Consider the following 14,585-nt stretch of genomic DNA (forward strand, 5'->3'; position numbering starts at 1 on the left):
AGGGAATCATTAATATAATAATATATATATTTCCTTTTTGGATTTCTTTGTGCTATATACAGTACTGTATATTGACACAGGTATGTTTCTTCTCTCTGCTCTTAAACCACAATAAAGTTCAACTTTTGAAATTTAAATGAGACCCTCGCTGTAAGGGAAATAAATTTTATGATTAAATATTGAGTGTGAGTGAGAGACAGATACTGTATGTGTTATTTTATAATCCTCCAAAGTGGAAAAGGAGTAGGGGTTTCACAAAGAGAAAACACAGAGGGAGGACAGGGGCAATGGGAGGAGAACAGCTGAGCAAAGAAGAGGGAAGGAGACAGCAATAAAGGACAAAAGGAGGATCAGCAATAAAGACTCTGCAGACATCAGTTTGCTTTCATACCAGCAGGAGGCGGATAGATATTAGGAACAGCTCCATCACAGCCAACAAATTTCCCCAGTAAGTACACTTACCCTGATGCCCACTGTACAGAATTATTAAATTGTGACTAAAATACAAAATGTGCACACACAGGCACATGTAAACAAAGACACACGTACAGTATGAAACTGCAAAAGCAGCAAGCAACAACCTGTAAAAGCTTAAGGACAACCTGGATAGATGCTTCACAAATCATAAAGCTAGGTTCCTCCTGATGCACCACATTGGTTTTAAAAGCAATGTTCCCTTAATCTTGAATGCTCCTGGTTTCGCCTGAAGGCATCATGGCTTTATGAACAGTTCAATATCAACCTTCAGCTCTGACTCATCTCACATCATCACATACGTAAGCCGCTATGTGCGCACACACACACACACACACACACACACACGTACTGCAATTACCTTGAAGAGTTTCCTCATGATAATGCATGTCTAATTTTTGCCTTTTTCACTGCTTTCTAAATCTTTCTCCTCCTTTTAACCTCCTGTGTCCCATTCCTCCTTCTTTTCTCCACTTTCAGTTATTTGAATGTTTATTACAAAATGATTTGCAGCACCTTCAGTGCAGTCACCCAGAAAGAGACAGCTTCTCCCAGTGGGCATAAGTAAGCTCTGTGTTAAGGGAAACATACACTGTAAACACACATAGACACACAATTATGACAGGAACACGCGGAAATTATGTCAATACCAACACACACAAGCGTACATGTGCACATACAACTCCTTACACGTACACACACACACACACACACACACACACACACACACACACAAACACCATATTCACACAGATCCATACACACAATTTGTGTGAGTGTGTTCAGCCACACATGCTCACAATTGCTACTGGGCAAATGAACCAGCAAATCCCCCATCTGTAAATGTATCCCTGACAGTGTAGCAAAGCAGATGCACAGACTTGACATGACTTGGAAATGGCATTCGTCCAGCTCTACCTCTCCCTGTCTGTCTGTCTGTCTGCCTGTCTCCCTGTCTCCCTGTCTGTCGGTCCACCCCCCACCCTCCCCCAGCCTCTCTCTCTCTCTCTGTCTCTCACACACACACGCACACACACACACAACCAGCCGTTCAACAAACACCAGATGCACCAGAAGAAGCTGTAACACATGATTCGGTACATAACACTCATTTTGTGTACTTAAGCTATGTGTAAGAGCATCACTTGACACACCTAATCCATCAAGTAAAGACATCTACTCTGCTGCATGAGAACACAGATTACATTTAAAAATAGCAAAAATTGCTACATGGAAACACACGTCCCCGTTTTTGCTCCCAAAGCACCTGCACTTGTCTCGCACAGATGCAAAATGCTTCCTGCATAGCGGCAACAGCGGTCCTACAGCTCACCTTCATAGGTTCCACTCTCTAGCAGGGCTCCACTTTGCTCCAGTTCCATAAAACGCTCCACACTCACAAAGTTGTAGTCCACCCCTGGCACCTCCCCCTCCTTAGGCTGCCTGGTTGTACCTGCAGGAATAGAGAGAAAGAGAGGGAGAGGTCATCAGAGCCAAATAGGGCACTTGAGAAGAAAAGGCAGGAAGGCAGAGAAAAAGGGCTGGACAGAAAAAAATGGCAGATTTGAGGCTACAAAGTGTATGAGAGGAAGTGGGAGGGGAAGAAGGAAATGGAAACAGAAGAGGCTGAGTGAGGAGTCATCACTTGTGATAGCCAAATCCATTCACACAATTGTGTGTGAATGACAGTGAGAGAGAGACAACTAGAGAGGAGCAGGGAAAGTATGCTGAAACAACAAATTGCCATCGTCCAGTTCATACAAGCTAATCCGGCACTGTTTTAGTAATGAGTCAATCAATACACCACTTTTACCAAGCATAACTCAAACCTCCTTACATAACACACAATACTGTGCCGATTGGATTATTGTCGAAACAGCAGGAATGCAGAAGCACCGCATTACCATACAGCAATTACAGCCTTCCTACATAAACGCTCTAGAGATCTCCATCTGAGCTACGGTAGCTAGGCTCGGCTCAGCTCGGCTGTGTGATGGCAGCGGTGGGAGTTTTGAGTTTAATGAGGTGCTGTGTTTGTGTCTCTGCCAAGTGGACTTTGAGCTCAAGCTCAGTGAAGTCTGCTGGTGTTGATTCCTGCTCTCCATTGATCATGCCTGAAACCACTCATTGGCCCGGGATGCGGAGGGACTTCACTCTCAGAGATTTTTCCCAGAACTCAGGCCCGCATGGTTAAAGTAAGTCAGATTGATCTGGGCTTGCATTTGCCAGAACATCAGGTCTGACTGTAGAATAAGATCTGTGCTCCAACAGTGTATACACATCTGAAAAGGCGACCAGTAGTTGTCACATGTGTGGGAAAAAACAGTTCATGTGCACAGGTATGAATGGAGCCTATGAAACACTTGGAGCATAATTGCAGGATGAGCTGTGGGAAATTAAAGCAGCAAGAGGTGGATGTGCTGTAGACATGCATACTGCATGCACGCACGTAAGCACGCACTAACAGGGGAATTTTATGCCAGCGCAGCAAACACTCAGGGCCTGATTTACTAAAGGTCTGCGTGTGTAAAAACGTGTGCAAACTTGACATCACCCTCAAAAAATGTGCAAGCTGATCTACTAACGCAGCGCACTGAGGTTTGCGTCAACTGTGCAAGATAGTACGTGCTGTCCATTTAGTACGTTTGCCATAATGAATATGTAATGTGGGGTGTTTCAACCCCAGTGTGCAAAATACAGGGAGGAGAAAATGCAAATATGTTATTTAGCACACGCATTGTGATTTACCAAACCTGAAGGTAATTTTACTGATGCTAACTGCGTCTGTAAATAATACCTTTGAAGGACAGGTATTAACCAGCTGATCACTGTGCTCAGATGACTTCTGTTACTGTAGAGAGGAGGAGACGGAGGCACAATAACAGAGTACGCACAGGATGGAGTTTTTCCACCTGTGTTATAATTTTGGAGTGGAATATTTTTGGTTTTACTAACATCATTGACTTTGTCACAAATACTCTCCCATATGTCGGTTTCTCTGGTAATATTTGTTTTTGTTATATCTCAATATATTAGTTAACTTCTTCCACTAGAACATGATCACATTTCATTTTGCGCTTGCAGCTTTCTGCTCGTCCAAACTCTCCATTCAGACACGCAAAACCCTCATTTAAATACTGCTGTCTCCACCCTGTTGCACCTGTTTTCATTTACGCAGTTATTCTTAGTAGGTCACCCACAAAACGCACGCAAGCAAACGCACAATCTATTGCACATTTTACCTATGTAAATCAGGCCCTCTGTGCCTTAACCACATCACCTACACCTGGATAAAGAGTGACAACTACGCGTGCGCACAGGCACGCGCTAGGCGAGAATAGCAAATAATGAAGGGTGATAAGTGTCATGCCACGTGTGAACACAGCGGACGCCTGTGTGCATGCTCGTCTCAATGTACAAGTAATTATTAACTTTATGATGACGAATTTTGAGTTTAATAGCTGCTTCGCTTCACATTAATTCAAGCAGTGCATGTATTCCCAGGAGAAAACGATGAGACTGTTTAGGCTATTTAAGTCTACACGTTAACACCTTAAGGCGTCTGAAGCGTTGGCTTTAGTACAATAGTGACACGTGTTAACGCCTATAACGTGTTAACGCCTATAACACATAACTAGAACATTTTGCAGATTCCGTGGTTGTTGAATAAATGTTAACATTTTCTAGAATTTTATATTAACCCTCTAACAGTATAGATCCATTTCTTCTTGAAGGGTAGGGACGCCTGCAGGGGAAGACGCCATTTGTCCAAAACTCTGCAACAGAGCATTGTAAAATTCAAAAGTTTATATTTATTGAAAATAATTTCCTAAATTCAGAACACATTTTACCTAACGAAATGATCTGCTTCAATCCATATTTGTTGGTGTTTAGCCTTTCTGAAACAACTTTTTCAATTCAGTCAAAAAATCTTTTTCCTCCCGCTTGCCGCATGCAGTAATTATTTGTACATTGAGACGAGGGTGCACACAGGCGTCCGCTACGTTCACACGTGGCACGGCACGAATAACCCCTCACTATTTGATTTCCACAAACATTACACAACGTGTGCCTGTACGCTCGTGTAGAATTGTACTTAACAGTCACGCATTGTATTCATGTCACATATTTGAGGCACTATTTACTCGTCATGCACGCGTATGCGCTACAATGTGTGCACCGCGTTTGCGCGACGGCTACGTGACACTTGTCTGGCCATTGAAAGTGAATGGAATTTATACGCGCACGTTAGAGGTTTGATGTCATTGTGTAGGCACTGCGCACAGTGTTTAAGTATAGTGTGCTGGCATAAAATGCCCCCGATACGCACACACGTGCACATACACACATATACGTAAACACTCAGTGAGTTAATGGGGAGCTAGTCATCTCGTGGAGTACAGGATCCTCTAACTCTCCCCAGAGTGTGATATCTTAATCATTAGATATCTATTGATCGTCTGTCACCACTCTGCTCCTGTACTGCATCTACTGAACAATCTCTACTGTATTTTCTTCACTGCTGGGAGCAGAGATGGCAGCTTAGCAACATGTAATTAGCAAGAAAGTGATGCCCACTCCATCAGAAACCCTTTGGTCCTCTATAAGGATATCCAGCACTGCCATGCTGTGCGTACAGGTTTGTGTACTCATTTCTCTGAGTGTGTGTCACCAGCCACATTGTTTGAGGCACTCTGACTCTGATCAACACTTACACAAGGCTCAATAATGCACATGACTATTGTTGATTTAATTCTCACAGCTGTCAGAGAGGTCTTTCCAGCAGATGTAATTATGTACCAACATTCATATGATATCTGGATGGTTTATTATATCTCATGACCTGTTGTGTAACACCTCAAACACACTTGATTGGTTGTTTTTAATAGCTTGAGGAGAAGTTTCAATCCTAGATGAGATCTGTGTTTTTGACTTCTACACAAATGAAACACAAATGAGGCCTTTTCTAATAAAGTGATCCAGCACCAGTGCCTAGATGAAAGTATCTGTGAGCTACAGTAATATATCCATGTAGATTAGTGATACTGATATCTGGCATCCTTGTTCACAATCTGACTGTTGTGGGTTACATTTGGCAGGCTTACCATACAAAAAAAGCTTGACAGATGGCAACATTTTGAACTACTGAACTGATTTGAATAATCACTTCTCTGATTCAGTCTACAAGGTTATAAGATTGACAAAGGTGGGTACATCAAAAGGCTATTTTATTGGATTGCATTATTTTATCAGGTGTTTCTGATATTTTGTCCACCCCGTTTAAATAAAGACAGCCACATAAAGTTCAAAAATTGCTATAATCTTTTATTTCCTAAAAGAAATGCCTTTGTGAAGCGACTTCACAGGCCAGTGCTGTGGAGCTCAGTCCATGAACTATTCTGCATGTTAAACTAAAAAATCTATCTTGAAGAGGACCATCCATCCAGCGCGTAGTGTTACTCTGAATACCACAGCCAGGCAGGGCCGGTCGCCTTCCACTGGGTACAGCTATTGATCTGTAAGATCAGAATGAAATTATTCTGCTGCCCACACCAGAGTAGGCCGAGCATGCTGGAATACTGATGACCTGCCGATGGCCTTCTCCCACAGCTTCCTTCGCCAGACACACTAACAGAGAGAGAGAGCATCGTGTTGGATCTGAGCTGGGAATATTGATCAACTATCTGGTCTTGAGATAGGCAGATAGGCCAAATGTGCTTCTTTTCCTCCTTCCTTCCTTTTCACACATTTCTACTGAGAGCATGGTTGGAGCATTACCTGTTTTTCTCCTTCGCTCTCTGCTCACACTCCTGCTTTCCCCTTGGCAACACCCTGTAAATAACTGTGAAGTGAACCTTTTTATTAAAACGAACTGTCCCCAGCAAAATCTATATTGTGCTCCCTCTGCCCCTGTTGCTACTTTTCTTTCTTCGTCTATCTTTAACCTTACCAACTCCCTTTTTCTCATCCTTGAAAACTCCCAGGTAGAGGCCAAAAATAATAAAAATACAATCTATAATTGATGGAGCCCTGTGGATGAGCGGTGAAAAGTCTTCAGCTCAGTTCAAGTCAGTGGATTCTGTCTTCATATTTTCTGCACATAGCCACACAAACTCCTAAGTCAAGCTTTAAGAAATGAGCTGAACAACGCAGGACAAGCTGCACAGGTGCTCAAATTAAACAATAGCAGCAGACTGTACCACGAGGAGGCAGTGACGCTTCCCCTGAGCCCAAAGCACTGCTGCTGTTGACTATTGATTGGATGTCGTGCTCTCACTAATAAAGGATAAAGTCGGCTGTGTGCCAAAAATGGTCTTTGCATTGCAATCAGTCACTGTAGCCAAACCTCTCAGAGGTGAAGCTGTGAGTAGGAGTAGGCGCGCCAGAGATTTATAGCTTAAATGACTTAAATCTATAATAGCACAGGAAAGCTTTGGAGCTGCCACTTTAGGGGGTGAAGACATTCTCTGCCTCAAACCATGACGACTGAGCACCACAGAATATTTTCACAGTGGTGGAAGTGTGAGAGAGAGAAAGAGAAAGAGATTACGTAGAAATATAACAAGGAAAGTCCATTTGGAGCTAAAGCTAAAATAGTGGATATACTAAAATAACTCAGCTGGGTGTCAGACGATAAGAGGACAAAGACCTTTGTTGAATTATAGAATGGCAGGCAAAGAAAAACTGAAGCAGAGAGCAACAGAGAAGGAGACAGTGAGAGGGGAAAAGGCATGATTGGTTAACCTTGCTGTGCATCCACAGCAGCTTGTGATGTGAGTTTGAAAATGTTCACGTGTATGCATCCGCATGAGGAATGTTTGTATAATTAGACAGGAAGTCACCAAGAGGGATAAGCAGAGCGGGGGAGATTCAGAGCTAAAAATAGACTATCGATGGACTGATTATCATAATAAAGGGTGGGGGGAGGTGGACAGATGATGCAGTCTCAGCGTGCGTATGTGTGGGAACATGGATGAAGGAGGCAGTGAGTTAGTGTGTGTTTCATATTAATAGTTAATACTTGAAGTCTAGATATCATTATTACCTCCAGAGGTTTGAGACTCATTTTTGAAAAAATGACTCCTACAGAAAAGACAGAGCAACAAGCCCAGATGATGAACAATGGGGGGACAAAATGTTCTCATGGCTCCCACCTGAGCTTCCTGCTTTGTGTCTCAGTGCACACTTATACAGATTGTGTTTGTCTCACAAACCCCTCTTGGTTTCATCCTATCATCCATCAGAGCCATCGGGCTGCTTCGAGAGTCGAGTGAATTTCTTACAGAGGAAACACAAAATTCAACAGTTACTAAAAATATTCTCTAAAAGGTGAACAGGCGCATCACTCTTTCCCAATGATCCCTATGTGGACTGAATGAGGTAGATTCAAACATGCAGGTAAAGATTTTATAGTACACCTGTCCCCTAAGGGTTTAGTTTAAGTCTAACCTAAACTAATATTACTGTATGCAGTGGAAAGAGACACATTTCTTGTCTGAATGCATGTCTTTTATCTGAATTGAATCATGTTCCTCATGGCTGTTTGTTCAACTTCTTCAAACCTGCATGCCCATCCACAAACATTTATTTCAATTTCTAGTAAAGATCCCAAGAGCTCTAACTATGTGCAATATTTCACTCTAATATATATGAAGGAGGTCTATGAGATTATGAACAAAACTTAAGAATTTTCCCATTCAGTGTAATTGTGCAGCCATAATAACCTCCTATCTAATCTTGAAGCTACCCAAGGGGGAATTTAAGAGGAACATTGAGTTTCAGGAAGCGTGATACAATGCTGAAACCATGGGTTGAAAAAAAAATACAGAGACAGAAAACACTGCCCTCAAAACCCTGAACTTGTTTACCCAGCATCCTTTTCAACACAGAGCAATCAGAGCACCATGGCAGCAAGAGAGCAGAGAGGAATGCAATGACTGTCTGTGTTTGTTTCTTTCACAACGCACACTGCTGCTTTCTTATTTATTTACTGTCTCATTCTGATCCTACCATTGGCCTGTCTATCTATCTATCTATCTATCTATTTATCTATCTATCTATATTATCCTTTCTCTTGTTCCTCATTTTACCGCGTCACACTTCCATCCATTTCTCATTCACTCACAGTTCAGCCCCCCCCCCCACACACACACCTCCTTTTCTTCCTCCGGTTGGCAGATGTGAAGTGTGACAGCATGTCTATAGGAGAGGTATGATCGAGCACACACACACACACACACACACACACACACACACACACACACACACACACACACACACACACAGAGGGATCCTTATTTACACTACAAAGCCCCAGCCACAGATGCAGCGACGCAACATGGCAACACTGACAGGAGTGTCTGCTACCACGACAACACGCCAGTGCCTGGCAACACAGTCTTGCCATGGTAACAAGATGGAACATCTATGTTAGCTGTATAAAAACAATATTTATGTCAGATATAACACTCAGCCATTGTGCACACACAGCCTTTTCACTAGTTAGAGTCTCAGGGGCCCTGAGCTTGAGCCCTTTTGGTCTGCAGAGCTGCAGGTCTGTGCTTCTCGCTACCTCGCATTTCATCAATCAATTACTGTCACAGCTTGGCCACTGAGAGCTCACACCTGGTTACCTCAGAGTAATTCAGCTGGCGATAAAGCGGGCAGGTTTGACTCCGATGGGGCTTGCAGGCTGGGAGGACTGGGGGACTTGGATGTCACCTCTCCAGTGTAAACCACTCTCAGGGGCTGGAGGATGCTCTGCCCCCATGGAATCTGTCTTGCCACAGTCAGCGGTGAGGATAGCGTGTGGGACGGATGTGAGATTGGGCTGCTAGCTTAGTTAAAGATACACTGAGCTTAAAAGCTAATGGCAGATTGTTGTATACACAGTCTTTTAGTCTGGAGTCTGTTTTTACAATCAGAGACAGAGTGTTAAAGGGCTGATTGAGCTGAGATAAGGGCCTGCAGTCAACATCTGGTCATCCAGTTTATATAAAGCCTGTATCTAGGTTTTTTTAAAGGTTGTATAACATGTTGTCATGTTGTCACAGGTTGTCATTCGTCAGAGGATTGATGCCAGAGGGAGAGTGAATATATGGACAAAAGATAGTGGTGTGCTGCAGAAGAACACAAAGAACAACTTTTTGAGGACTGTGATGAACAATGAGTGATATCTCTCATCCCTGAAATATTTCCCTTGCTGTCTGTGTAGTTTTCTCAGATGGACCGACACCAGGGCTGAGCTCAGCGTCTTGTGGAGACTTGGCTATTTGAACCACCCAATTGCATGAGCAACGACACGGAGGAATGAGTGGAGCTCACCGGGGTTCAGATGAGGCTGGAGCCTTTCTTGTTGTTACCATCCAAAGGCATTTTGCATATATTGTGGTCCGTTAGCTGATACAGCACAGAAGGTTTGGTGGTAATTGAATCCCCGAGACCCACAGTAATAACAAAACATTTCACAAGTACTACCTGTGCCATCACTACAGTATGTGAGTGCACAGAGTATTAAATAGCTTGCATTAGTAGCTCAAAAGAGAAACAGAAAGAGAATTTTTTTTTCTAAAAAGGCAGTTAACATACAGTACATACAAAATTATTTCAGTGAGCTTTTAATCTCACTGAGATTTTAAATTTTGTAAAAGAAAGAGCTGGTATTGGATCTCTGCTGTACTCTGAATTTAAGCCAAATTAGCAACTGTATTGGAAGAGAAAAAGTCAGATCAGTAAATTCCTACATATTTGGATAACTATTTAAAGCTGAATTTGAGCTTGCAATTACAGCCTGCTTTTGTAATGATCACCTGTCAATGACTACAACAAAGTGATAAAGAGATGAAGGAATTAATAAGAGAACGTAACATCCAGTCAACCAAAACTAAATAGCTAAAACTTGATAAAAAATGTCAGGTTTTAAAAAACAGGTGCATCAAGTCAGCAGTTTTTTCATAAAGTGTCTGTCAGGTTCACTCGAGGCTCTAAAGACAACTGTGTTGCTCAGTAGATCTATGTCTGGTGTAGCTGGTGCCTGGGTGACATTGAGAAATTGCCCCTGTACTGAGGTGTTTCCTGTGGTGATGAAAATCAGCTCTGATAGACTGAAAAGCACCTTTATTAGTCTGCAGACGCAGGATGACAGTGGGGGTCATGATGATGTATACATACAGAGCTGGTGTGTAATGTTTGGTATGCAGTGTGTGTAGCTGTGTGTGTGTGTGTGTGTGTGTGTGTGTGTGTGTGTGTGTGTGTGTGTGTGTGTGTGCACGCGTGCATGCGTGTGTGGAGAGAGTAAACATTTAAGCTCTCTGAAGTGTCAGCGCTCTCTGACCATCACAGGATGAGCGTCTCAATGAGCACCTGGCTCATCACCGCACATTACTCTTCTTCTCTTAGAAGTAGCACAGACGGAGACGGGGGGTGGGGTTGATAAGGACAAGGGGTAAAACTAGAGGCAGGAACACAAATAGAAAGTCTTCAGAAGTTCATTTTCTGATTAGCTGCTGAGTGAGAGGATCATACTGCAGAGAGCAAAAGAGATGAGATGACACCTGTCCAGAGCTTAACACAGAGAGCCCTTTGCAAACATAACCAATTCATTAATCATGTTCAATATTTGCTATTTTCATTTCATAAAATTCATATCATTCCCTCGCAGTTTCTTTCATCTGTGGAACAACATTAATCCAGTGTGCCAATCAAACTGCAGGGAGCACAGAACCACATCAAAGCATGTCAGCCAGCCCTTTAACAAGAGCAAGCCAGCAGGCAAATCACTCCTTTAAGGAGAGATTCCCTGTAGGGATCATATATTTCGCTCTCTCTCTCTCTCTCGCTCTGTGTCTCTCGCGTATAGAGGCAAGCACACACAACATCGACACAGAATGGCGTGTAACACTCCCATTATTCATTTATCAGCTCAGCCTATTAAATTTCAACACAAACAGAATAATCAATGCGACAGCGTAAAATACACATATAGTACGTACATGTGCATTCATACATAAGCAGTGTGTTTTGGATACACACATATACACACTCACTCTCCCACAGAAACACACACACACAAGAAAGTAATCTTATCTTTATCACATCATTCAGCTTCACTATTATCATCCTGACAACCATCCTTAAACAACAAGATTAGGGTTAAGGCCCACTTACACAAAAACTATGAAGATGACACAAATCACCAATCAAGCAGGAATAAAAAGAAAGTGTTCCAACTACAAAAGCGTCCAAATACTGAACCTATATTCTTGCTTAAATTTCAGAACATTTTTTTGGGAGGCAAAAATCATATTTTCCATCAGTCAGTCAAATTAAAAATCAAACACAGATGGGAGGTGGGAGAATTTGGTAGCTCTTTGCAATACCGGCTTCCTTTGCTGAGGAGATGAATGTTCTGAGTGTGTGTTTGGAGGTGCAGATCATTAAATGTCCATCTGATTGCACATTACAAATAGCATGATGAATGAAACTCCAGCTTTCCTACAACAGCACCGGTAACCAAGCTGTCAGAACATGAAGGTCATTAAAGTGAGAATGTACAAATAACCGTGAGGAAGCAGAGAAAACTACAATATGAGGCCTCAGCTGGCAGACGCACTGACTGCTGTCATACTCATGATCCTTGGTCTGGAGCTGATGATTGCTTTACTTTTTTCAGCACTTTAGAGGACATCACTCTCTACATTTACTGTATAAAAAAGAAAAATAATTGGTTTACAACAAGTTGATGAAAAGATATGCTTTTCTTCCAATCAAGTATTTTTCAAAGCCCAGTTCACTTTTACAAAGCTCTTCACCCAAAATTCTATAGACCAAACCATGAATGATTTTCCATTCCAAACCAATACATTGTCTGTTCAGGGATAGCAGAAACCAACTTAAACAATGATAAATTATCAGCTTTGGATTTGACATGTCAAGCATGGTATCAAATAGTTTCTTATTTACATACAGAGGAACATTAGCATTCATTTACAGTCATCTTTCTGACCACCTGATAAATGTAAAAACAATAAAGTTGGAAAAGAGTCAAAGCTGATTATCTGTGTATTCATCACTATAAGTGTCTCCTGCCATACTAAGTATTTATTTGATCCATTGTTAAAATGAAAATATTGATTATAGCTGCTTTAAAATGATTTAATTCACTCACTTTAACTGAAGCTCAATCACCAGCATCAGTGCAGCCTTTACGTATTCTGTCTCAAAACTGATTCACTTACATTCAAAACCTTGACACACACAAAAATGAGTAAACAGCACTTTGTAAGTCATTATAATATAAATATTCTGCAGTGAAGTCTTTCAACTTGTACAAGAATGTTAATAAAACATATTTAGTTGAAGACTGACTCCAGCATGACACCCCTATAGATGTATAAATGTGTCTTGGAAGAAGCACATTATTTTTTGATCAGCTTTTATAATAGAGTGGTATAGATTGTTTTTCAACCACATTTGCATTACAAGAAGAAAGGTGCAAATGAAAAAAACAACAAAAGGAAAACACTTTTATTATAAAGACTGATCAAAAAATAATGTGCTTCTTCCAAGACACATTTATGCATCTGCATACAGGGTGTCATGCTGGTGTTTTTGTTGTGAATGAGACATTTTTCAGACGTGTTTACAGCCTTCTGGTGGTTTTGGATCCTTTGGGGAATGAAATGAGCTGTTGAGTCAAACTGCATGTTGGTGCAGAGAGCCGTATGAAGCGTTTTGCAAATGTGAGCGCTGTTTAGCATTTACATAAAATAACCTGCAATTTTTGCATTAACAACACTGCATGAAAATTTCCTGCACGTGTCAGGGTTAAAAGGCGTCATTTTCCACACATTTCCTCACATCATCATGATAGCCATCTTCATTACTGCGATCATTATCAGCAGCATCCGTTATTTCTATCACCACCACTGTCCTAAGCGTCTTGGCCATGTTCCCCATCAACATCTTTATCTTCTCCTCCTCTGTCGTCTCCAGAGGAGGATTCCCTGTCGAAGGCTGTGAAGCTGCAAGGCAGCATGCGTCCAGAGCAGCGGATGTGAAGTGACAGAAGCTGCATGTATTTATAGGCTATCTGAGTAGAGAAACGTGCTCACTGTTGAAGCTATTTATAGAGCCTTTTACTGATGCCTCTGAGTAGAGTGGAGGAAAAGAGATGGTTCTCTGGGGAATGACTTACGAGGCTCCCTTATATCTCCTTCTACCCCTATTCAGTGCACGTCTGCCCTTCTACTCCCCACGTCTCTGCTTTGCTCATCCCTGCCACCTCTTCCCATCGACTCTCGCCTTCTCAATTTCCATCCTCTGTCCGCTCTCTTCTTCCCTTCCCATCCCCCCTGCTGATCTCCACCACTTTACCACCTCTCCTCCTATGTTCTCTCCTTTTTCCATCTTCTCGCAGACTCTTTGCTCACGTCCACATCCATCATCTTCCCTCCCTTCTCTCTCTCTGTTTACTGTGACCCCTGCCTCTATGCTTCTTCTCATATATTTTCCAGATCTTCTCACTCCTTTAGCCCCATTTCTCTTGCTTCCATTCTCTGCTCCTCTCGAATCACAAGAGGCACTTCTACTCTTCGTATACGAGAGCAGAATCATCAAAACTCTCCTCTAAATTCCTCAACAGCAGGTGCTCCGACAGAAGCACAGACTCATTTTCTAAAGTGGTCAAGTGATCCCTGTAAATTAAGTAAAATAGCGCCTGTGAATTTCTAATTTCATTAAGACTATCAAAGATTGACAACCTCATCAAAACTTTCAGTAGAGTCTCATTCCTCTCCTATCCTTCCCAAATTGTCCTTTCCTGCCATTTTGTTTTCTTCTGTTTGACCTTTTTTGCAGCTATTGATTCAATCTAGCACGATCAGGTTCCTCTCCTTAATGTTTATATCAGTCAAGTGTTTGGCATGGATGCTGTTAAAGTGTGAATGTATGTGAATAAGAAACATGCAAATAAATAAACACTCAGGGACAAACACACAGCAGGCAGTCTGCATATACATAATACATTGTGTGAAAAAAGTTATTAATATCAGATGGCAAATTATCACATTCAATTCATTGTTTTTGAGGGGGGATGGACAGCCAAACCTTGC

General features: G+C 42.0%; 1 protein-coding gene across 1 annotated transcript in view; it reads right to left on the minus strand.

The window, feature by feature from the left end:
* The window catches only part of LOC128358358 (membrane-associated guanylate kinase, WW and PDZ domain-containing protein 2-like), a 74,380-nt gene that overhangs the window by 35,668 nt on the left and 24,127 nt on the right, over positions 1 to 14,585 (minus strand). Inside the window, exon 3 of the mRNA XM_053318604.1 lies at positions 1,808 to 1,927. Coding sequence (XP_053174579.1) covers positions 1,808 to 1,927 — 120 coding nt within the window. The remainder of the gene's footprint in view (positions 1 to 1,807; positions 1,928 to 14,585) is intronic.

The sequence above is a fragment of the Scomber japonicus genome, chromosome 5, assembly GCF_027409825.1.
Source record: "Scomber japonicus isolate fScoJap1 chromosome 5, fScoJap1.pri, whole genome shotgun sequence".
NCBI lineage: Eukaryota > Metazoa > Chordata > Actinopteri > Scombriformes > Scombridae > Scomber > Scomber japonicus.